This window comes from Passer montanus, unplaced genomic scaffold (assembly GCF_014805655.1).
Source record: "Passer montanus isolate IOZ18808 unplaced genomic scaffold, ASM1480565v1 scaffold6, whole genome shotgun sequence".
NCBI classification, from domain to species: Eukaryota; Metazoa; Chordata; class Aves; order Passeriformes; family Passeridae; genus Passer; species Passer montanus.
The window spans coordinates 10,001,291-10,026,474 of record NW_024371037.1 but is presented as its reverse complement, the minus strand read 5'-3'; the positions used below and the strand labels follow the sequence as shown (position 1 = coordinate 10,026,474).

Sequence of the window (25,184 nt, the reverse complement as noted above, 5' to 3'; positions counted from 1 at the left end):
CCCAAATGGATTTTTTTCACACAGCTTCTTTCCTACTTAAAACATCTTCTTCCCCCTACATTTTCCATATAAATGTTTAAAGAAAGACTATGCTGCACCAAAAAACACCTTAGGTTACTGAAATACTGAAAAATTATAGTATTTTTCAGAGGAAAGCATGTGCACCTTTCATCACACTTCTCTTTTGCACCAGCAATCACAAAAATATAAAAACTGTAGTGTGGTGCAAAATTACTGATGACTTCTGACATAAGAGTTAGCTCTGAAGGGTGTGGAGTTCACACAGAACTGGCTCCTAGTCAGGTATTTACACTTCGTCCTGGTTGTTTTGCAAGCATGTCAGGGAAAGGCTAAACTTTAAGAAGTTAACTTTTAAAAAGTGAGTATATTGCTTAACATGTGTGATATCAAAATAAATATCTATCAGCTATAGTCTCTTATGTTAGGATGCTGATAGTCTATAACTTATGTTCCTACTATTTTTTTCCTCAAAAAATATATCTAAATATCTCAGTGTCATGAGACATACCAGTAAAGCTAACATATTTACTAAACCATAATAAAATAATCTGCTTGTAAATTTTAAGGAAAATACATTTTAAACATGGACACACTTCAATTGAGAAAGGTGACATACTGTGTTTCCATAAGCAAGGCAAAACATGTAGCTTATGGACACCAGCACATGTGTGAGCAATAATTGCAGTACCCTGTGTTGTGGACAAGAACAGAGCATAAGACGGATGATCACATCAGACTGTGCCATGGGAAAGAAGTGTTATTTCCTATTTGGAGAAAGTCCACGTAACACTACTTGGCAGATGGTAGCAGAGGAAGTAGTTTGCACTTTAGGGTACTACTTTTGAAAACTGCTTGTTCTATTCTTTGTGTTCTTTGAGTATTTCTGTGTGCCGGCTGTGAAATCCTTTTAATGGATATACACAGATATACATGCACGTTACCGGGCAGGGGCAGAAAGCTCCTAGGCGCGGCGGGGCCCGGCGGGGGAGCACAGGCCGGGGCCTGGGTGCCCCACGTGCCGCCCCGCGCTCCGAGGCGCAACTGGTGGCGGGCGCTCCGCGGCCAGCCTGGAGCCAGCGGCTGCGCCACGCTGCGTGCCCCGCACCGCCGCCAGCGCTGCAGCTGCACACTCTGCCCGGCCTGGAAAGCCTCCCTTCACATTCTCCTGGGGCCTTTCTTTCCCCTTTTTGCCTACTTCTGTCCGACGGGTTATGGCCTCCCGGGGGAATTTCCATGGCTGGAGGCCCGGCCGGAGGCAGCGCGGCGCCCCGCGGCCGGCCGGCCCCGCGCAGCCCGGCCCGGTCCGGCCCAGCCCGCGGGCCGGTCGCTGGCGGGCGGCAGGAGCTGCACAAGCGCCGCGCCGAGCCGCAGCCGCCGCCAGCCGGAGCGGGATGTTTCATTGTCCGGAAATGATGGAGAAGGAGTGACTGTGGCGGCGCTGGGACAGCGGTGTGAGTGCCAGGCTGTGCGCGCCACTGCCGGGGGAAGGCCCGCGGGCGCGGGGCGGGCGGCTCCCGCCCCCCGGCCCCGCGGGTGCTCGCTGCAGGGGGCGGGGGGCGCGCCCGCCGCCGCCGCCGCGCCGGAAAGTTGCCGCCGCTTCCCTACTGTCCCTCTTCGGTCCCTCGCCCCGAGCCGTGAGTTTTCTGCATAAAATACGTTAACGAGTCCTTTCATTTGGTTGTTCCTTCAGGGTCGCGTGTTAGTTTTGTTGGAGAGGGGTGCAGGCTCTCTGTTACTCGGCGAGAGAGCTGGCAGATGTCCCAAGTGAGAGAACCTCTTCCTCCGGGGCCTGGAGGGCCAGAGCAAGCTCCGACTGAAAACAGCTCTTTGATCTCTCTCCCTCGAGGTAAGTTGCTTTAAAGTTTCTCTGTAATTGTTGCGCGTTATATTTGAATGATACATTTACTGATTTGACTGCTGGGTTTTAACCCCTCTTTTTTTGCCCCTCCCCTCTGTAGTGTATCTCTAGCACTTTCACTTCACCATTTTGCTTTAACCCAAAATTCCCATTAAAAAAATGAACAAAAAAAATAAAAAGGAGCAATGCGTTGCTCTCAGCCCTGATTTTCAGTACTTGAAAAACTGCCATTCAGAGGCAGATGTTGCTCCTTAAAAATCGCTTTTGTTTTTCTCAGCTTTGTGTTTATGTTTAGGAATTCTTTCCTGTAAAGCTGTCCTTCCAGCTCTTGAAGTAAATTACGAAAGTTTGATCCAATAGCGAGAGCCTTGTTCAGGTTGGAAGTCACTTTGCTTTTTTTTTTCTTAATTACTCTGTGATGCTGTAGCTAAAATCAATCTCTGAGAATATAACTTGTTTCATATCAGCTGTTCAAAAGGTTGTTTAAAAGTATGTTCATCTTAAAGATAAATTATTTAAGATATGTCTTATTTGCTTTTGAACAAAATACACTGATAACTCTGATAACCTTCATGTAGGGAAATTTGACAAAGTATATTTTAGGTTATCCTCAAAATTGGGGAGTATGTTTGCCTGTCAAGTCCTGGTCTGTGAAGATGAGACTTTTCTTTGTTTATGATTTTCCAGAGTTCTGACAGGAGTTTAAAAAGTCTCTGAAAAACAGACAAATAATCTTGCTCAAGAACTGTGACTTTATTCATGACTGGTTCACAGGAGCAGAGCCTGGTAATACAGTTGTGCAACTGTGGATTAAAAATGCAGTCTTGTTTTTGTAACTAAGAAAATCAATAGCTATGTGCAATCAAAGCTGAATACTTGTTATAGAAACCAGAAAGTATCTGTAGCTAAATAAAAAAATGTTTTGGCGTGGGGGCCCAGCAAGTTGGCTTATACTTATCTTATTGTTGGATGGGTTTTGGGTTTTTTTTGTTCTAGAGAATGACTCATAACTTCTAAACAGTAAAAAAAAAAATAATAAAAAAGATTAAATGCAGAAGATGAAGCATGCAGAACTGAACTGCTAGAATCACATTTTTGTCAGAAACATCAGTACCTGTGATATGTGTTTATTTTCAGGGTATTGTTTTTATTTGTCATGTGGTCAACTGGCCACACCTGTTAAATTCTGCATGTAGGACATACATCAAAGTTACTGCAGTTGTCAGTCAGTGAACTAACTAGCATGGAAGTGGTCTCTTTCTCACAGTACCACTTCAAACTGAGTGTTCACTATGAAGTGAAAGTCCTAGGTATGATTGTAAATACATGCTCTTTTTTTAATGAAAAGTTGGGAAACAAATACTGATCTGTCCCTGACAAGTAATGTGCAGAAAGTCTGAATGACACAACTAAACCTCACAGCTTTCTCAGGGATCAGTAAGATACAAACAAGCATTATGATTATAGTTTGTTCACTGGCCACACCTATCAAGGCACATGCTCAATTTTAAAGCTTATGTAGAGTTCACATAAAGACAAAGCAAAGTTCAGCATTCAAATACATTATTTTTATTCTAATGAACTTAAATTTAAGGATAATATGGATTTTTAATGTGGATATTTGTTGCTTTTTTCTAGTCTAAGTTTGTTGGGGAAGTGGGGGTGGAAAGAGGAAAAGGTGAGTTCATAACATTTCCAGTCTATATTCCAGCATTTCTGTTGTCAGCTTTGTGGTGTGTGGTTACAGGGTAAGGTAATTCAGATATTCCAGGGCTGAAAAACTAAGATAGTATGTCTGGGACTTTGAACAGCCCCTATCCCCTATCTATTCTGCCCCCAGGAGACTGACTGACTTCTCTAGAATTTGGTGAGAATTTTAAAAGCTTTGATTGAAATTCATATTATTGATATATAAATTACTTCATGTGTTTACAGTGAGATACCTGAAATCTGGGTTGACCTAGAATTAAAGATTCCTTAATCAGGAAAAGATGGCTTATCTTGTATGTATAATAAAGTATTAAGTGCATTCTAATGAGAAGGAATTTCTCATTTGTAACAGCATACTTTAATGTGCTCTGTAAATGTTTAACTGATACAGATATCTTATCCTGGGAACAAACTTTTCCTCTTCTGTAGTTCTGCGAGGTATCATCAAGAAATCCACATATACAAAGTGTTCCTTTTGCTTGCTATCATATCCATTCTGATGCTGAAGATTAGTTATATTTTTCCATTAAAGGAAAAGAAACTTCAGTTGAATTTTGAATATTCAAAAATAGCTATTTCACAACGTAATTAAAGATCAGACAAACTTAATAAAGCTTAGGCAGTATGCAGGGATATTCATCAGTTTGGACATGATGAAAACTGGGTTGAGGCAGTTTGGTCTATAGATGTGGTATGCTCTGGCTTTCACAATTTTAAAGAATTTTTCTGTGTTACTTTAACTACTATGCTTTCTCAACATATCCCCTGTCACTGTTCTTAGTTGTTAGTTCATTTTTGAATAAATGCATAAATATTAGTGACAATCTGGATGCCACCCATCCACAATTAGTGTGTTGTGAGAGAGAGCAAATGAAATCATGGGATCTTCTTTTGTGGTAATGTCAAAATTCAACTTCAGTCTTTAAACCATTATCTATGTCAGTGTGGTCTGCTGCTCTAAGAGACACACTGCAGGATGGAAGGTTTAATCTAATTTCTGCAAACATGTTAATTTCTGCCACATCCTTCCAAAAGTGTAGTTCTGCTTGTGCACCCTTGTTGAAGATCTTTGTGATGTCTTCTTTCTTTGCTGCAGCTCATGGACCTTGGAACCAAATTATGATTACATCTACTTGTGTGATGTAGTCAGTGAATAGTGCCATGTCTCTGCTCAGACTACTTCAGTGATCAGGTAGTTCTCAACCCATAGGTACCAGAATAATGTCCCTGAGGAAGGAATGTGACAATTCATGACCATTAGACTCTCTGCTTTTAGGAAAATGTTTCATGTATTAGAAGTTATGGTGTGATTATTGCCTGGACTATGGCAGTAAAATCCTCTGCATTTGAATAAACCGTGGAATACAAGAGATAAATTCAGGGCTGTCATCTATAAATTGTTTGGAATGCTTTTATCTTTGCTTTTTGGTAACTAACTGTAACCTAGAATAACAAAGGAATAATACTTAGCTTTCTCAATTAAGAAAGAAAGTAAAAATAACTATAATAATTAACAACTTATTACAAAATTGAGATTGATAATTTCACTATAATAAATCTTTAGATGATGGAAATTCACTAGAACTTTTTATTTTAGTGGGGTGGAGAGGATGGAGAAATACAGTAGAAATACAAAGGATCAGATTCTATAAGGACTGTTCTCTCTGGTGCAAATCATCTCACTGTTGCTGGATGGAGAGGCTGTTCTGATTTGGTGTCTCAAGAAACCATATGTAGCAACTAATACTTCCATTCAGAAAATGTACAAAGTACTCCTCTTCAAGAATGTGATTCTAATCTTCATGTTTTCCCTGCTTAACTGTTTTCATGATGAGGAGCAGGAAAGGAATCTGATGGTTAGATGAGATTGGGTGACAGAAGACTTTATGTAGGGAATGTTTGGACATTCTTGAGGCAACAGTGATTGCTATCACAACAATTACTGCAATTTACCAGCAATGCCTCAGTGTTATGAGTAATATATATTTTTCTAACAGTTAACCAGTGTACTTGGATTGCTCAAACTTACCAAATATTTCCTCTATAATTTTATTTCCTCTTGCTATCTGACAAGAGTTGAGAGAAGCTGTATTAATTTATTTCATTGCTGTGGGCCAGTACTGAGGCATTTATTTAATATTACTGACTAAAATATCTAAAACTTTGGTAAATAGATGTCTGACTCTAGTTTGTCATGAAAGCATACGCCTGCTTTCAGTTTCATGTGCATACGGTTACAGTCAAGTGATTCATGCCCTCATGGGTGTGATGCACTTGTATTTCATAGAGTTGACTGTAAAGATCTTGTATCAAGTTTAAAATATTTTTGTTCCATCTTACATCACAGGTTTATTTTATATCACAGTAATTCTTCTTAAGTCCAGCTTTGGGCTCTCAGAAGTTAGATTTCTCTTTGCTTTAAACACCTTTTTTTTTTTGTAATTAACATTCAGCAATGAGTGTGTTATCCTACTTTTTTTATTTGGATCAGCCATGCAGTTTTGAAATAAATCTGTTCACCTCTACTTTGATTTGCATTGCGGAGTGATCCTAGGGAGTGACCTGGATGGCATTCCTTTAGCTCAAAATAATGTGAAAGCTGTAGGAATGTGCCTAATACACTCCCGACCACTAGTAAGCCTTGAATCTTTAAGATTATATCTGAGAACTAGTTCAAAGTAGAAAGCCCCTGGAACATGTATTACATGGAATATTCTTAAAGTTAACTCTTTCACTGTACAGGCCCAGTTCTATTAGTCATGCTAATACAGCCATAGCTGCCAAGTATTGCTTAGCACTTCCATGAAAGTGGTTTTGTATACATGTGAAACTTCTCTGGATGAATGACATACGTGCATAGCTGACTGTATAATTAGTACGATTATTTGTGAAAAGGCTTCATTTATGTATTTGACCTTTTTAACACTTAAAATAATGCAGAATACCTATTTGCACGTTGCTGTTCATTTTTGATTTATCCTGACTCAAATTTGTTCAGGGCTGTCAAACTTCTAGTGCCATAGCATGCACCTGGAAAATTCTTTGTAAGAGTTTTCCAAAAAATTGCTCAGCTACATTGCTCTAATTTTGAAAAACTGGTTTTTTCTGTGGCATTTCTGAAGCCACTTTACTGAAGCCATTTAAAGTGGCAACAAGACATTTAAGTGAAAGCCACTGAAATTAAATGAATGCAAATAAGTTGGGTTTTTTTTGTTTTGTTTCAAAACAATCAAACATTTAATTGGAGGCTTCCAACTCCATAATTTGTGGATTATCAGTATTAGATGTCCTTAATGAAATGGGATTGTTTCAGGTAAATGCTGGAATAGGCATTCTGTTACAGAAACTGTTGAATTTATTTGTTGTATAAAATGCCTAAAAGTTTTAGGCATTTCATGAAGTAGGTGGCAGGCATTACTGTTAATGATATACAATGATGTGAAATGTGATTTTATCAGGGTTTCTTTGTGTTGTTGTTGTGAACAGTGGAATTTTCAGTAGGAAGTAGCATCCTTAGTGGTTCCTTGCCAGCAAGGTTATTAATGAACAAAGGAAGTGTTAGAAATACAGTGTTTGCCACATGCTCTTCAATCCCTCCCAACAATTGTAGGCTTGAGACAGAGAACTGATTGTTACATTTCCTTTTGGGAACATTCTTTGACTTTTTTTATTCCTCATAGATCTACTTATATGTTTGTGTTTTGTGGCAATTGATTTTCTTTTGTAATTGCTCTTTCCTTTGAAGGACAAAATTTCATTTGGGATGATTTGAACTTGGCACATTTATTTTTAAATCTGCATCTGCTTGTTGGAGGAAAAACTCAGGCCTTCTGATGGTTCATCCCAAGAACTAGGTCAGCTTTAGGTGCCTAAGTAACTTTGCCCTGTGCTTCCAAATTTTTCCTGTGCCCCTGTGCAATAAAACTGTTTGACTGTTTGTGATTGCATTTTTGGACATCAGTGATCACTGTGCCAGTCCATTTTGCTTATTTCTCTCTCCTTGATGAGAATGATGCACTCAAGTTTCCATAAACTTTTCCCATCAGTTGTGTTTTCTTTATATGCTGTTTGGAGCAGTCCACCATGTTGCTGGTGAACAGAAAATTAATTTGTCATGGCAGCAAAGGCTTCAGTTGTTGCAGCAGAATTCACTGAATTAATTTTATATACAAGCTCCTAAATTTTACAGACAAACTCCAAACCTGTTTCTCAAGTCCAGTCTGTCATTTTGTTAGTCATGCACTCTAATGATTGACATTCTTGGAAGCGATGGCTGAGTCAGGTTATGTGTCATCTTATGAACAGAAATCAACTGCCAATTAAACTCTGAGGACGTGCAATCCACTTAATGGGGTCATTTGTTTCCATTTTTATTTTGTGTATGTTACATACTTCATGATATATGATAGCACATGTATGAACACACAGAGACCCATTTCTGAACAAGAATATGTGGTGACGCTCTTGGGGCCAGCTGGTGTGTGAATGTGCACATAGATAAACCCTCGGAGAAGAAAAGTTGGTTATTTGTCAAAGACTTGAGCTCTTCGAGGTGTGTCTTCCAAGTACACATCCATTACCTATCTTTTTTGTATTTTCTATCAGTTTTGTGTATTAATTTCATCTTCACTTAATATGCTTCACATTGTAGAGAAAGATACACAAATGTAGCTCTGGAAAGAGAGATTATTCACTGGGATGGTCTAAGAATTTTTCAGTAATTAGTTTCACATATGTTCCAACAACTTCTCAAAGGCATAGGATGCAGAATTGGAAGGAATCTAGGGAGATTGCCCTGTATACCTGTTTTGCCTAATATACATGGGTATTTCTTGACAGCTCTGACTCTTTGTTAAGTTTACTTTTTGATGGGGCTGTTGTAATAGTAGCCTTGTTGCTAATCCAGACTGCTGACATTATTTAGTTGGTGGAGTCTTGCAGAATGTATTTGTCATGTTGCAAAGAAGTGTGTGTAACCAGAGGCATATTCTCCAAACTAGAACAAAAGTTAACAATCAATATTACAATAGTCTCGAAGGTGAAAATTGAATTTTATTCTATGGAATATGTGTATTGCTGTGTAATTTAAAAATAAATATAACAAAATTATAGTAAAATTAATCTATGTACTATAGAAATTATTTATATGTACTTAAACGATTCCATAGAGAAAAATCAGTAATTCACTTGATTCACTTATTTAATGAAGCAGTAATTTTGAGATGTGATTAAAATTTTAATTTTTTTTCGCTAAGTGGCTTGCCAGTTGTCCGTATCATAGATATGATTTGGCTTTTAGCCATCTCAATTCTATACTTCACAGGCATGTCATATCTCTTACTATTTAAATCTTGCATTAGTCCCTGGACAAGGAGAGTTTCTGCCTATGCTTACCTTTGGGATAAATCACACAGTGTTCTGTGTGGGTGTCACTCCCTGGGGCTTTTGACTAGAAGCTTTTCAGCCCTGGCACTGCTGTTAGTTTAGGAGAAGTACAGAGCCACACAAGTTGCTGGTTTGGGGCTGAACTGTGGTAGGTAAGAAGTCTGTGTTGCTTTTGTGACATGACCTAGAGTAACTTACTGTGGTTTTGAAGAGAGATTGGATTTATACTTTAGCTCTGCCAGACTCAGAACATAATGAGTCTTTTCTTTCCATTATTTGAACTGTTAAGAAGAGCATCTCTTTTTTTTTTCTTGGCTGTCAGTATTGGAGGTTAGCCACATGAGAGTGGAAGGGTGTGCTAAAGGAAGCAAAAGCTAAAATACTAAGGAAGTCTTACAGAAAGAATTCTTAAGGGTAAGCTTGATTGAAACAGAAAGGTGTTACAAATTTACTTGAAGATGCAGTGGAAAAAAAGTCATACTTTTCTATGGCCAGATCCAGTCATTAGTATTTCTGTCAGAGTAAGGTCTTTGTGTTGATTCTTCATAAACTACTGTTGTGAAAATTCTTAGGTACCTAACATAAAAGTAATGGCATCAACAAAAGACAGGAATGGTCTTGAGGCTGTCTTCATGTGTGATTGGTTGTAACTGGTATGTTCTAGTGGAATCTCTACTAAGAAAAGAAAATATGATCCCATTATCAACTGTTTGTTATAAGGGAATAATCAATAAATTTCTTTGTACAAAGACTGAGACAAGGTACATATTCAAGAAAAAGCAACTGAATCAAGACACCAGTGTGTGTCTGTTTTCAGTAGTCTGATGCACCAGGAGCAATTAATGAAAAAATGCTCAAATATATAAAAGAGATCATAAGGTCTACTGTTTCTAAAGCCCCATTGGGTGTGCTGGGGTTAATTTTCTTCATAGCAACCCCTGTGGTGCTGTGTTTGGGATCAGTGACTCAAGCAAGGTTGGTAGCACACCAGTGGGTTGGCTATTGCTGAGCAACACTTGCACAGCATCCGTCAAAGTTTTCTCTTTTCCCACTTGACTCTCCAGTGACTAGATTGAGGGTAGGCATAGGACTGGGAGGGGACACGGTACCCATTAGCCATTCCATGCCACAGAATGTCATGCTCAGCAATAAAAATAGGAGGAGGTTTTAGGGGAGGTAGTCATTGCTTAGAGACTAGCTTGGGCATTGGTCTACTTGTGGGAGATGGCAAGTGATTGACTTTGCATCTCATGTTTTACTTTTCTTCATCGTTTCTTCACTTATTAAACTACATCTTGACACACAGGTTTTTTCCCTTGCGTCTTTCTGTTCTCTCCCCTTGACCTGCTGGGGGCTGGGGAAGGGAGGAGAGGCTGCATGGTCCTTAGCTGCTGCCCAGGGTGAGCTCACCACACCATGGAGCAGCACCTTTCAGGATGAGCTGCTCCAGTGGGTAATTCTGGAGTGCAAAGTAAGATACCAAACACATTTTTAATGGTGTAGGTTTCTGTTACTCACATTTATGCATTCTGCATGTGAATTCAATAGATCAAAGAAGAGATAATTAATGTTAATTGTTTTGAACTTCCTATCAAAAATGTTTGGTGTTCAGTTGCAACAGTGCTTCTGTTAAAACTTTTTAATAGTGCTTCTTTTTTCTTGTTAACTTCTGCTATTGCTTACATGGTCTTGACTGGCCATTTACTATACCCAGCTAGAATAGTAAAAGTGTACATGAAAAATACACATACAGCCTAGACAATGAGAAGAAAAAAAGAGAAAAATATACTGAACTGAAAACAAGCAGAGGGATGAAAAATAAATCCATATCAATGATGATGACGGATTGGATTCTGCACTCCTTCAGATTTCTTAGATAAAAATGTAATCTAGAGCACTAAGGGCCCCATAATATTAACATTATTGTTTCCTTATAGCCATTCATTGTTTACTAGATGAAATAATAGGGTTCTGCAAAGTCATATCCTATATGAGAGTATTGTATACAGCTCCTCTCCGGGTCTGAACTAGCACTGCTGGGTACATATTGTAATTTTGGTGTCATCACTGTAGTAAAGTAATTTAAGAGCAAAATCTCCTAAAATAGCTCATTTAATCTTAGTATTTGTGGAAAGCAGAGTGCTTGTACACTAGCTCTGTCAGGACACTACTTATTTTTATTCAGTCTATTCCAGAACACTTTTCAAACACTTTTGATAAACATTTGCACCTAATGCTTTAGTGCACAGGCTAAATCGTCATACTTCAATGCAGTCACTTTGTATTTGATAGATACTGGACAGAAACAATTTCTGTCTGATGTCTGTCAAAGGGGTTGAAGCACTCTGTGTTTTGGTTTATTGCTTTTTTTAATTTGGTGGGAGTTTTTTATTTGGTTTTTTTGTTTTGTTTTATTTTTTGTTGTTGTGGGCTTTGTGGTGGTTTTTTTTTGTTTGTTTGTTTTTTAATGTTAATAGGATGATTGTATAGGTAATATTAAGTCATCAGGGCAAGGGGCAAAAATCATTAAAGTCAGTATCTTCCCATTCATTTCAATAACTACACCAATCCCAGTGAAACAGTTCCTCTCAGGGTGGGCTTGAGGAAAGTTGGTGGGAGGGAGGACTGGGAGCAAAGTACCATGGAGGTAGCTAAGTCAGACATTTCAGAGGTAGAAATTGATAGAAGGGGAGCAGCAGTGCTTGAAGGCATATGCTACTATACACACAAGATGGCATATTTTATTTTGAGTGATGTCCAGTGCCTCAGTTTGATAGGATGGATAACAAAGGCAGAAAGTTAGGATTTAAAATCAAAGTGCTGTGGGTTACTTGAAGAAACTAACATTTACTATGCCACAGTAGCAAAAAGTGATTTTTTTCCTGTGTCTTGGGACTGGAATAATTGCTTTATTAGAGGATACAGTATATAAAACTGTAATAAGGGATTTATAAATGTATTTGTTTGAAACAAATAAATAAAGTTAATAGACTTTTCAGCAGTTGCTCATCTAGGTTCACTGTAAATATTAAATGTTATAGATATTCTCAAAAAAAACAAACCATGAGACTGACAATATTTAGTGTTTTACAGATCCCTTGAGTAATTAATATAAACTGATTATCTGTTGCTGTGAATAATGAACAAAGTAAATCAAGATTTAAAGATGTTTCCTTGAATGCCAGTAGGAAAAAATGTGTAACAATCAAGAACAGAAAGATTTGTGTGTGCAGATTTGATTATTAAAACATTAATAACAGTGAAGATGAAAACTGTCACTTGCCTTGGTTTGAGGAAGTTCTGGTCTCCTTGAGATAACTGGCAACATCATCAAAACAACATCTGTTACATTGTGAAATAAGCTGGAGAATCCCTCAAATAACCTTACTATGAAATTTTTCCTGCATCTTATGTATACTTGGACAGAAGAAATACTTTTTCTTTTCATTATTGGCTAAATGTTAACTTTTAATCAGCAATGGCCTTTTGAAACTATGTTTTTAAAGAAAAAATAGGTAATTGTGTTATAATAATTTTTCTGGATTTTTGTACTAGTCACTTTTGAACTTTCAATTGTATTTTTCTTTGATTATGTGCTTAATTATAAAAAATAGAGAGGAAAATTTTGTAAAATTACTATAGCTTTTATGTGCTAGAGCCACATATATGTAGGTAAAAAGTAATGGTTTTTGTGTGACAAAACTATTAAAATTTTTATATGAAAGCTTTGTGTAAGGTAACTAAATAAGAAAATATCCCACCCCCCCCACCAAAATTTAATTTTTTACAGAAGCTGCGGAGTTGCTGAGTATTATTTTGCATAATTGGATACAATATGACTAAAAGTCTTTCTAAACAAGACATTATAGTGATCTAGGCCAGAAAGCAAATGGAAAATCAACTTGGAAGCTAATTCTAAGGAAAAAAAAAGGTGATGCTAAGAAAAGTTATAATTTATGCCACCTTACTTTTAATTTTCAAAATTAGCTTTGCTAACATAGAGAAAAAATACTGTAGAAATTAATATTTTGAAATTTCTTTTGACTTAGGAAAAACTGACCAAGAGACTGCTGTGGCAGGAGATAAAGACATAAACCAACCTTCCAGTAATCAAAGTATACAAGCAGAGATACAAGAGCAGTCCATCTGGGGAAATCGCACTGATGGTGACCTCATCAGAAGTAAGTATTTCCAGAACAAATTGCTGCCGTTGAGGCTTGCTTTCACAGTGTAATGGGATACTGCCTGTTGACTCTGTTAAATGTGTGTCAAATGCAATTGTGTTGCAACTGTAATGCACATCTACTGAATTTATTTCCCAGATTGACTCCTGTCAGCATGCATAAGCAACAAGTATAAAGAAAGGTGGGATTCGAGTGGTGCAGTGTGGTACAGACCTCGGTAGCATCTAAGCTTTTTAAGCCTTAGTGTTACATTCTTCTCTGATCATTAATAGTACAATAGTTAGTACTGCATTTATGCAGCTGTGCTAGGTGTCATCACCCTCAGTTTCCCAGGTAATGCATATATATAAGCAACAGAGTAAACTATGCTGAGAGCAGTTGCTTCCAGATGCACTGAGTACTGGTCAGGTGTAAGTTTTTTAAGGGTTTTGAGTCTTGAAGTAGTAGACCCATGCTATGGATCTGTGGAGTTTTTAAATTAGTTTTTACAGGTCCACATTCCTAGTGTATGTCCTGTGTGCTTTAAAACATAAAAAAGGTATGCAAGATCATTCCTATTTTCCTATCTTGGATTGAAGATCATATGCTATCCATTGTACCCTCTTAAGGCAAAGATATTTCTGTCAACTGCCAGAGGTAGTACTCTGTAATGCTCTAAAATTCTGTGAATGCTTGAATGTTAGTTGTTTAAGGGAGGGGCAGCATGAAGAACTATTCTCTAATTATTGGGTGTATTCAGAAAGAAAATGAACTAAGTGCAGAGTGGTGCTCTGGCTCTCTTGAGGTTGTCTGATCACATATTTCAGCATTAGTCTCTCTTTACAATGCACACTGTACTGTTACAGTGGGGTAAATTCATATTTCTGAATCTGCTGTTGTCAAAACTGGTGATTTTTTGCTGCAGTTATTTGTTTCTTTTTAGGTTGTTTTTTTGTCATTTGTTTTGTTATTTTGCTTAGTTGTTTTTTAGTCTTATCTATACATTTATCTTCTCTAGAACTTTGTGTTAGCATTTGAAATTATTTTCAAACCTTAGTCAATCCTTTTTTTTTTCCTAAATTATTAATCCCGGTAAATACTTACACTTCTGATGTGTTGAATAGTTATCTTTATCATTTACAGGAGACTTGAATTTAACATGTCAGATATTTATCTGACAATTTAAAATAATTCTTAAAGGGCTACAAGCAGGGAGAATTGTCCTGCACAGCTTGAGAATTTACTTAGTCCCAAAAGATTATTGCTTTAAACCTAACTGTCCTTGGACAAGCAATTGTTTTGTGCTTATGTTGATGATATGGAAAGGTGTGTGTGGCATCTTCTGCTTTTGGAGGAGCCTCCTTCTCATTCCCTCTTCCTAGAAGTTTCCTTATTCCCAAATGTGTGAGAAAGCAGATTTATTTCATAGCAGTTAGCAGCATGCCTAAACCATGGAGGAAAGGACCAAGGACTGTAGGGTGATTCTGTGCATCCTCTAGTCTGTTCACCACCAAGACGTACTGCAGTGGCTGCACCAGGGAGTTTTGATGATACATTTTTTTCAACATATAGTAGAATTTGTGGCAGATAGTGGGAACCCCTGGTAAAGTGACTTGATGATTATATGTTGTTATATCTCTGTGATGAAAGGGTTAGTTGCTGCTGAATTAAAAAAAAAAAAAGGAAACAGGGAAAGGGGGGAAGATAAGACCAAATGTACAGGTAAAAAGTACTGTTCCTGTGTGTATGACTGTCCTCATCCTGGAGTCATGAGTAGTTTTACTCTGACTTTGAGTTAGAGTAGCACTCTGAGACTTTGTGGAAAGCAAGTTTAGCTGAAAGCTGTAAGTTTCTAAAACACTTGGTTTTAATAAGACTGTAGTAGAGGCTTTATTATGAGTCTTATTTGATTAGATGCTATGATGCAAACCTCTCTCTTTGCTTCACATAACCTTTAGTTTAAAGTCTTCTAGATGGAAGAAACAAAAATGATGAAATCAAAGCAGTTTTTTTTTCTTTTTTGTGTTTTTTTTTTGTTTGGTTGGTTTTTTGGGTTTTTTTTGGGGTGAGAAGCTTATGACTAGGGAAGTTTGTTCTCCTTTTAAAAACTGAGGAACTGTGCTTGACTCAGTTACACATTTTGAAGTTTGCAGAAGTTTAGAAGTTTACAACTCAATATACCTAGTAGCCAAGATGAAAACTAGAACAAGTGCAGCAAACATAAGCTTTCTTATCACAAACACTACTTGGGTATTTAATATAAGAAATCAGTATTGTAGCTCAAAATGGTCTTGATTCAACCAGATCTATTACCCCACCAAACTAAAGTTCACAGACTGTTGCATATTGAAAGAACTTTGAGGTCAGAAATAAACAGTGTTTTGATTATTACAGTATATTTTAAAACTCTTTCTAAAAATTGTTTTAGACAGTGCATACTTCACAACTGTTCCACACTATCCTAATGATTCAGTTTCTTTTTTCCCATACAGATTGTTTTCCATCCCCACAGTTGATACATACTCCATTTGTCTTAGCATTAGCTTTTACTTTATAAATGTTTCCAGCATTTAATTTCCAAGGTTTTTCTTGTTTGCAGCTGTTTTATCCTGCTGTTATATGGAATTAGATTAATCAGGCAGATTTACTGGCACACTAACAACGAAGTCCAGTGTTCGAGCCCCTGTAATGACTTCATTATGTATGATTTCTCATTTGCACTTGTGAACTCAGTTTACCAGGCAACATCAATAAACTAAAACACTGCCCCCGTTTTCCACAGTAAGATGTTTTATGTTCACCTTGCTTTGCCCTTTCAGTCTTTTTTCAAGCTCCCTTTTTTGACCTCCAGAGATTTCCTCCAGATTAGCCTTTTCCCTACCTCCTTTGGAGCATCCCTTCTCCCCATTAATGAAAATGTTCATAATGTCCTGGGTAAACAGTTAATCTTACAGGAAGCCTCAACCAGGGAATTTATTGGTTTTGAAGAGAGTTTGAGAATCAAAAGATTAGTGTATACTGACATATAAACAATGAAGGGCTGTATAAGAAGGAAGTTGTGTTACCTTTCTGTAGTAATTGTCGTTAATACACTTGCATAACTGTTACTGGAAGACTGTGCAGTTGGAGAGGGGTCAGGGGAGAACCACAAATATCTCAGGAATGACTGGAGTAGTTGAAAATGTGCCATGTTGTGGAAAACCTCCTGGAATTCAATCTGTTTGGTGTTAACAAAGGAAATAAAGAGGGGCTTTGCCTAGTCCCTAAGAACCATGCCACAACAAACAGAAATTTTTTAAGACAGTTCTTCAACTATAGCAAGACAAAGGGAGAACTAAATATAATGTCAGAAAGTTCAGTTAGACTAGGAATAAGGTGTACTTTTTTAACAGAGTATTTGAGAAAAGGAAAAACTGCTGAATCCTTGGTGGCTTTATGTGTGTTAAATTTGGTTTAGTCATCATAGTTGTCAACTGTTATCCATATCCTTCAATTTTAGAACCTGAGTAAAGGAGAGTCTTTCCATAGTGGTTCCCCCCAGCTGGGAAGACACATATTTTTCAGTACAGTTATTCTTCTAAAAAATGTTGATACCTGTTCCCTTCTCTTCACAGACACATACGTATTTTTATATTATTTCTGAATGTAGGGGTTCTGCTTTTCAAAAGAGCTTTAGAACAACTTCATCTGCTATCGTTTTTTGGCAGTACATTTTAAATATCTGCAAACACCTTCTGCTTATTTTCATTGCATGGTCTGGTGGCCCATAATGGTGTGGTTCTGCTTCTGTTATCACTCACTGTTGGCACGTGAGGAGGAGTGCATGTTAAACATGCAGCAGGGTCACCTGTGCCTATAGGAATGAAGCCATAGCAGTTTTTGCTGCTCTGTGTTACCACAATGCTCTTCTTTGTTCTCTGGAAGAGGTATGGGATTTTTTTCCCTCTTAGAGAAAAAAAGGCTATAAAGATGGATTTTAGAATATTTAGGCAGGATTTTTGCAGAGGGCACTAGGTTATCTTCAGTGTGTGTTGCTATGCAGGGAAGGGAATGTTTAGGAGGGAGTAAAATGCCAGTCTTGAACACTATTTGCTTGTGAGGATTTAATCTCCTTTCCAGTTCTCAAGCAGAAGCTTAGCTATGTGATATTTAAGAAAACAAAAAACATCTACCATAGATTCAAATTGTCATGAATAATTGATTAATAATAATCCAATTCTGAAGATTAAATACCTAAAATATGCCCATGTTTTACAGGTAGAAAGGTCATTGCTATCCATCATTTTCTAGCTTCAATTGTCTATTTCTCCTCCATGGAACACCCTCCTGATAAGAGTGGCTCTTCAGAGAAAGGGATGCTTCTTTCAGCTCTGTGGGGATCAATTTTACATGGTCTTGTGGCCACTATTTTATTTGCTATATTCTTCTGGAGTTAAAACCTAAATGCCTAAATATTTTTATCTTTTTCTTTTCTGTATTTTATGTTGACATTTTCACTTTACATGATTATTTATTTAATTTTAAGGTTTGGAAATTCCTTTCTTTGTCTGGCTAAGTGAGTGATTTCTGTAGTTTGTTATGCTGTTTATGTTTGTTTTTTGGGTTTTTTTTTCCAACAAGAAGTAGCTAATCTGCTGTTAGAATCTGTTTTGTTTGATATTAATCCAGATATCTTTTCTTGGCTGTTCTATGATGCACAATCACCTTACAATTACTGTGATTTCAGATGATCCTGTTTATTCTGTCTATAAAATAGTGCAAAGTGCTTGAGTTAACTTAAATTGTTCTTTTCAAAGCTAGAAAGTATGACAAATACAGTCTTCTTGCAGCATACAATGTGTGACTACAGAAATTGTGCAGAATAAATTAATGGAAATTATTCAAAATATATTACTGGGTTTGAAAGGTGTATTCTATTAGTTAAAGAAGTGATTTATGTACAATGTTCCAAATAGACCCAGGTATAAAAATCTGTTAACCTATGAATGAACAAAACTTAATCAGTTCAATATTTATACAGCAGCACAGTATTTGATATTTAGAACCTTCTTGAAAAAAAGATTAATCTTTGACAAATCTGGCTAGTAGATGTAAAAAGGTCTTTCCTGAGAACTCCTCTCCCAGAGATTTTCTAATCCTCTCCCCATCACAGGACTGTGTTGTTTCTGTTTCTCCCCTGACCTGGCAGTTCTTTTACTACAGCGGCTCCAAAAGTCTTCGAAAACCTTCTCAGGCCTGTTGAGGGGCCTGGTGAGTGGCACAATCAAAGCCTTTCCCTTTGATCTTCACTTTACCTTCTCCTGGGTGGAGAGGGATTTTCACAGGTAGCTGTACCATTGTAGTCACAGTCTTTGGAGTCTGACAGGGTCTTTGGTGTTAGCCTGGAAAAAAGAAGGCTCAGGGAAGACCTTATCCCTCTTTACACCTGCCTGAAAGGAGGTTGTGCCAGGTGGGAGTTGGTCTCTTCTCCCAGGACAAGTGAACACAGTCTCAAGCTGCACCAGGGGAGTTTAGGCTGGTCATCAGGAAGAATTTCTTCACAGAAAGGAAGATCGGGTGTGGGAATGGACTGCCCAGGGAGGTAGAGAAGTTAAGCGTCCCTGGAGATATTTAAGGAGAGCCTGGACATGGCACTTAGTGCGATGATCTAGTTGACATGGTGGTGGTCTGTCATAAGTTGGACTCAATGATCTCAGAAGTCTTTTCTAACCTAATTGATCCTGTGTGTTTCTGTGTGTACAGAAGTCACTGTGAAATGACCCGAGTGTTGCTGTACACTGAGCTGCTGCCAGGTGTATGGGTTTTCTGCGTATTCTCTTCCCTTCAACTCTGCATTGCAGCTAATGATGGACTGAGATAGATGAGGAATTTGTATACTCTTGTTGTCACTCCAGGTCAAGAAATAAACTTCTTGCTGTTGTTGATCCATTTACAGAACAGTAGTCAAACTTCAGTGGGAAGTTTAAATTGTTCCAGATGGCTGTAAGATAGGTGTATGTATTCTGCATATCACTAATAGCCAGAATTACTTGGAGCCTTTTGGTTTCTGTTTTATTTTACTTGTGACTCTCAAAATGTTATCTGAATTTATGGTCTGAGGCTGAGGAAGTTTGCATGGCAGTAATCATCAGTACCAGACAAAGGTGAAATTCTTCAAGTAACATGAAGATTACTGTGCTTGCTGTGTTTGGGCCTGAAGTAAATTGTATCTTAATTTCATATTTTCCTGTGTTGTATTGGTACTGTCTCAGAATTAATCATGCTGTTATGCCTATATGGGAAAGAATAGTTGCGTTCTTTTTCTAATTATTTCCTCTTATAGGGAAAAAAGTAGAATATGCTTGTAGTAGTTCCTTAAAGAGAAGGAATAATAAAATTCTTGACTGCATTCTATGTGAAATATTATACTACCAAGCCAATGAGTTAGTGTGGTTTTACTCTTCTGTTATCAGTACTAACAGTATTTAGTTAGCCATATTTAGCAAAGAAAACCCTAAATTACAAAGTGTAAGAAAGTATCAGCATCTGAGACATACTTTGAGGAACCTGTCTGTTGGCAAAAATGTAATGAATTTTAAACCATGGCAAAAGTTCTTTTTTTCTCATTTTACATTTAATTTTGTATTTGCTCTCATTGTTGTGAAAAGCATGGTGTAGGTTTATACAGCTTAAAGGCAGTATTGTATATTGTGTTTACATCAAAATAATTAAATAAACTCTTCAAATTTAAGAGTAAAAAGAGTTTTAAATATTTTTAAATTTTTTATTTACTGATAAAAAACGTTAAAGAGGGAGAGAGGGACTCATGGACACAGTCAAATTTAAGAGTAAAAAGAGTTTTAAATATTTTTAAATTTTTTTGTTTACTGATACAAAAAGTGAAAGAGGGAGAGAGGGACTCATGGACACAAGATAAGCCATAGCTAAGTAATCACAGTTAAACATTTCTTTCCTTTATGTAGCTACATAGAGGAAAGTATCTGAATACTGCTTAAGTAATCACAGTTAAACATTTCTTTCCTTTATGTAGCTACATAGAGGAAAGAGAGGTCTGAATACTGCCTACTTCTTATGCATTCTGATAATATGACACCTATAGTGCAAAAGAACCCACAAGTACCTTTTCTTGAAGGTATTTATAAAAGACAAGGAGAAACAGGAGCCTATGACCTATTGGTGTCTTGTTGTGGTGTGGTTTTCTGTTTTCCCTTAAAAAATTCTTCAGAATCCAAACCCAAGGAGCGTTTTGGAAAACATTAAAATGTCAAACAGCTGTGGTCACTCAGGCTATTTGTAATACTAATTTTTTTAAATCATTTTACTGGCAAAGTAGGCTTCCAGATATGTTGAGGCTTGATTTAAGAGAATGATTGATTATTTGCTACCTGAGCCTTAACTCTTTTCGAGTGAACTGTAGTGTCCTGGTGTGTGAGAAACATTTTTGTGTGGAGACTGCTCTTGAAGTTTGTGATTATAAAATGCAAACTCATACATCCTACCAGAAGAACTTTTCAAATTCTGAGTTTGTCTGGACCCATGATTTTTAGAGGCTTAAATTTTACTTGTAAACTTTCTTCCCTCAATTCTATGCAGTATCTCAATTACCATGTTTTCTCTTTGAACTATAAATATTATGACACTTGTTTGGAGAAAATTTAGCAATGCTAATGTTAATTTAAGCAGAATTTCAGCTAAGAGACTATTTCCTGTTGAAAGGGTTCCTTACGTTTAAGTGAGTTTTATTGATTTATAACTCAAAGTTGTATAATGTTTGTATAAAATGTTAAGAAGTTTGCTTTTGAGACAAGTCAAGTAGAGCAAGGAGTTAGGCAAACCTATTAAAAAATGGCCTATGAGTCAGATTTGACCTTCAGGGCAAGTTTTTGCTACTGAGAGACAGCATAAACTATTGCCTGTTCTTCGGCAGATCAGGGGCACACCTGTCTTCAGGTATGGGTAACTCGGTAGTACGTCTTCAAAAATAAAACCTCTTAGCCAGTTAGAAGGCATCTACCTTTTCAAGTCTCCTTTCTTCAGTAGGACAGGTGCATATTTTGACTGTATTCCATAAGTTGCAAGTTGAAATAAAATTCACATTTTGACAGAAAAGCAATGAAAGATTATTGTGCTGACCAGAACTGGCTGTAAGAGCAGTGTTAAACCAAGATAAAACATGCTTTAGCTCCGTACAATTCAGGAATACAGGAGAGCAGTGTACAATACTTTTTCTGTTTGAATTTCAAAATGAAAGAAAATAAGTTTTGGTGGGAAGATATGGGATTAACCCACCTGGAAAAACTTGTCTGAGGGATCAACCTCAGTTTTTCACAGAGGTGATGAAATTTATTTGAAAAATATTTGGATACAAAGCTAACCTTGGTTAGTGTACGTGTAGTTTCTTATAGGTGAATTTATCAAATTACATAATCTCATTTAGTATTTTGTAGCTCACTTTGTAACTATGACTTCATGAAGTATTTTCCTACTTCACATTCTTTTTACTATGTGATGACTTTTTAGTGATAAATCACTGTCATATTTATAATGTAAAGTCAGTATTGGTAAATATTTTTGTCCAGCCATGGATAGATCATTCAGAGGGACTGTATGCTAATCATGCTATGAAGTAACTGACAGCATACATGAAGGCAGCTGAAGCAGCTGTAAGGTCTCTGTGCTTCGTGAGTCTTCTGTCCTTCTGCATAGCCCTTCTGTAAGCTGTTCTCTGCTGGATCAAATCCTGGAAACTTGCAACTAGTGTGAGTTTTGTGTTTACAACAAATAAGACAGTGTTTAACTTTGGAAATATGGAAGGGAAAAAAACAACTCAGAACATTTTTTAAAGGAGAAATTCTAGTAAAAGGTGTCTGTTTTTTATCCACTCCTCTTCTTGTTCCACTCCTTTGACTGTTACTTGATATACTTCTTGGTCCACTTGATTTTCTGATTCCCATTTGTAGCATAGTGTTATGTCTGAGGAATCTTTTTCTTACAGTTTAGTTGATTAATTTTAAGTAGATCACTATTTGGTTTTGACTGTTTGTGTTATTATAGAACATCTGCTACTCTAGCATTTTCAGAAGAACAGCGAGATCCCATTTGCTGTGCTATGCTCCCTCCTTGAGCAAGAGAAAATAACCTGGCAAAAGCTTTTGTTCATTATCAAATCAGCATCCACACCACAAATTCTGCTGTGATAGCTGGAACAGGGCAAGAAGTTCAGGCCTCATTATTTACATTTTGTCGAATTTTTTTGCTTTTGTGTGGCTGAAGTCTTGTGTAAGCAGCAAGGGAAGGTGGGTTGTGTTTGATGGAGTTGCTGTGCTGTATGTTGGATCTTTGTGGGTAAGAGAAACTTGCTGTCTCGGCTGTGACTTTATAAAGCTCTTAAGCTGTAAAAGGACAAAAAATTAGCTAAATTCTAATGCTTTCACTTAAAATGCTGTTTCTTTTCTTGAAATCCTTCACCTTATTGTAAAAGCTTCTAATAAAATGTTTTTTAAATGTATAAATGGACATTTTTCGGTATTGTGAATAATACTGACACAGCACAGATTTCATTGCTGTATCTGCACTCCATTAAAAAAAAGTAATTGTGATTAGTGCAGAAGGATTTTTTTTCTGTGAATAAAGAGAAGTATGTCTTCTAAATAAGACAAAACAAAAAGTTTTAAAACAAAACAACTGTGTTGCAAGACACATTGATGCCAAGCATGGAGCTCACTCAAATTTAAATGCTAGTTAAAAATATTTTAAACCAAAAGATGAACCAAATAAACTTCAGTGGGTCAATTTGCATTGTTTTGTAAGTTGAAAGAACTATTTTTAATAGAGAATGAAAATAATTCCATAGGTAATGCTGAATGCTTTTAAATGTGCTAGAATAAGAATAATCCCTATCTGCATGTTAGAGATAAAAACTAGTATTTTACTGTTGATATCATTTGGGTACAACAATTTCATAGGGAATTATATCTTGTTTCATGAACAGAGTGGAGAAACAGAATTTTAGCTCAGTTGTGGAATGAAAGAAAAATGTTTTACAGGTAATTTCATCCCATTAAAACAATTTATCTATTTTTTTCAATTAATCTGATGCTTTCCCATTGAGTTAATGCATTTGTTTCTCTGAATTTTTGTGGTTGTTGCTGTTGGTCACTGATGTGACACTGTATTTTTCTAACAGGACAGATTTGTAACTTTGTGGCTCAGATATCAGAGCTTTCTTATGTATTGTTTGAGCAGCTTATGCTTTGCTTCCTTTCAGGAAACCAAGTGAATCGTTTTTACAGGAAGTTTGGTCTTCAGCAGGCACGGCCAGCAGTCTGACTTTTGCTCTGCTTTAAGGGATGGACCTGTGAGCAACTGGCAAAAGCTCATTTAGCTTTTCTTTTTATTACTGTATTGAATTCATGTAATCGAGGTCATTATAAAAACTTGGCCAGGATGTGTGGATTTTTCCAGCCAAGTCAGAAAGAGGTATTGCTAGATCATTTTGGTAGAACGTGATAAATAAGCAGTTAGGTAAAAAAATTTTGCCTTTTTTCCTTAGTATTGGTGACAATGATTGCATGTTGAGTGCATTCAGTTTTGAACTTAACACACAAATCTCTCAGTTGAAAAAGGTTTATGTTCAGAAAGACTCCATTGCCTTTTCCCTTAGCATATGAAATAACCATTTTTGAGTCAAAGTTAAACTGCCTGTGGGGTGGGGTGGGGAAGGGAAAAGACAGTGAGCTGATACAGAGATTCAGCCTTTTAGTCCATGGTTGCTTGTGGATTTGAATCTAAGGAAGAAAAAAAGAGAATGTAGATATTTCAAGGACTCTAAAAAGCACAGTTTTCAAAGTATATTCTCAAGAATCTTACATGTACAGCTTCACAAAAAAAATTTTGAGTTAGATGGTGCCTTATCACTTCAAGATACACCAAAGACTTAGTTCAAAGGTGGAAAAAGAGCTCTCATTTCTGGGTCATCTTCATGCCAAGCTGGTGCATTAGTGGCATTCAGCGGCCCATGAGGTAGCAGTGGCAACAGGAGCTCTGCCTGGACTTTGCGGATGATTCAAAATCCTTTGGTGATCTGAGGTCCCTGGAGTGCTTTGGAATGGGAAAGCCCCACTCATCCAGCCCATGGACTTAGAAACCTGGTGGATTGGTGAGGGGTATCCTGTATCCATCTGCTGGACCCTGCTTGCCTAAGGGAATTCTTGCAGCTGAAGAACATCCATAAATGAGACTAAATCTTCTCAGTGTGTTGTCTGTGCAGATAGATGGTGCTTCTCTTTCTCCTCCCACTTCATCTTTTCAGGATCAGGAAATAGATGGACATTTGCTGCTCTCTCAACCATTTTTCCACATATTTTTTCTCCTACTGGCAATCACTCTGTTAACTATGAAGTCTGCAGTTCTGAAATGATGGGTCAGGAAGAGTTATTGTTGTGGACCTCAAGTCCTCACCCTGGTTTCTGACACAGAATTTCCATTTTCCATTATGCTGAGTGTGGCTGATTTTTGGCCTGGACTCCAGGATCCTTTCTGACCTCAAGCAGAAGGGGAGCTATTGCTTCACCCCCTGATCACTGTTTAAGTATGAAGTGTTTATCTTTGTTATATTTCACTGCTTATCAACTAATGAGTTATAATTTAATTCTTTTCTTACTTATAAAATCTGTAGCAAATGCTTCAGATTTGCTGGGATTTTACTTGTGAAATTTTTTTGTTTCTTCTTCCATACTCTTTTCTGCCCTTACAGAAGTGAAGTGGTTCAGCTCACTATGTATTATTTCTCTTTGTGTCCTTCCCTTCCAGTGTTCTCTTCTTCTGGGTGGTTCCTATCGGCTGTTTTTGCTTTTGATGTTTTTGCCCTACTATTGTTTTAATAATGTAAAATCCCAAGTTTTGGCCTGTTATTTGGAGTCCATTTGCTTCCCCTGTTATATTTTTCTTGCAGCTGTGCTTTTTAATTTTTTTCTTTCTTTGGTTTTCTGGTACTTTGTGTCAGCCAATGCCAAACTTAGCGTCAGCTGTAAGTTGCAAGAAATAAT

The 25,184-nt window shown here is 37.2% G+C and overlaps 1 protein-coding gene across 1 annotated transcript in view; it reads left to right on the top strand.

Annotated features, from left to right (window-relative positions):
• Nucleotides 1-916: 916 nt before the first annotated feature.
• Nucleotides 917-25,184, top strand: part of MDFIC (MyoD family inhibitor domain containing) — a 49,305-nt gene continuing 25,037 nt past the window's right edge. The window contains exons 1-3 of the mRNA XM_039726653.1: nucleotides 917-1,472; nucleotides 1,712-1,867; nucleotides 13,024-13,155. Of these exons, the coding sequence (XP_039582587.1) occupies nucleotides 932-1,472; nucleotides 1,712-1,867; nucleotides 13,024-13,155 (829 nt within the window). The 5' untranslated portion in view covers nucleotides 917-931. The remainder of the gene's footprint in view (nucleotides 1,473-1,711; nucleotides 1,868-13,023; nucleotides 13,156-25,184) is intronic.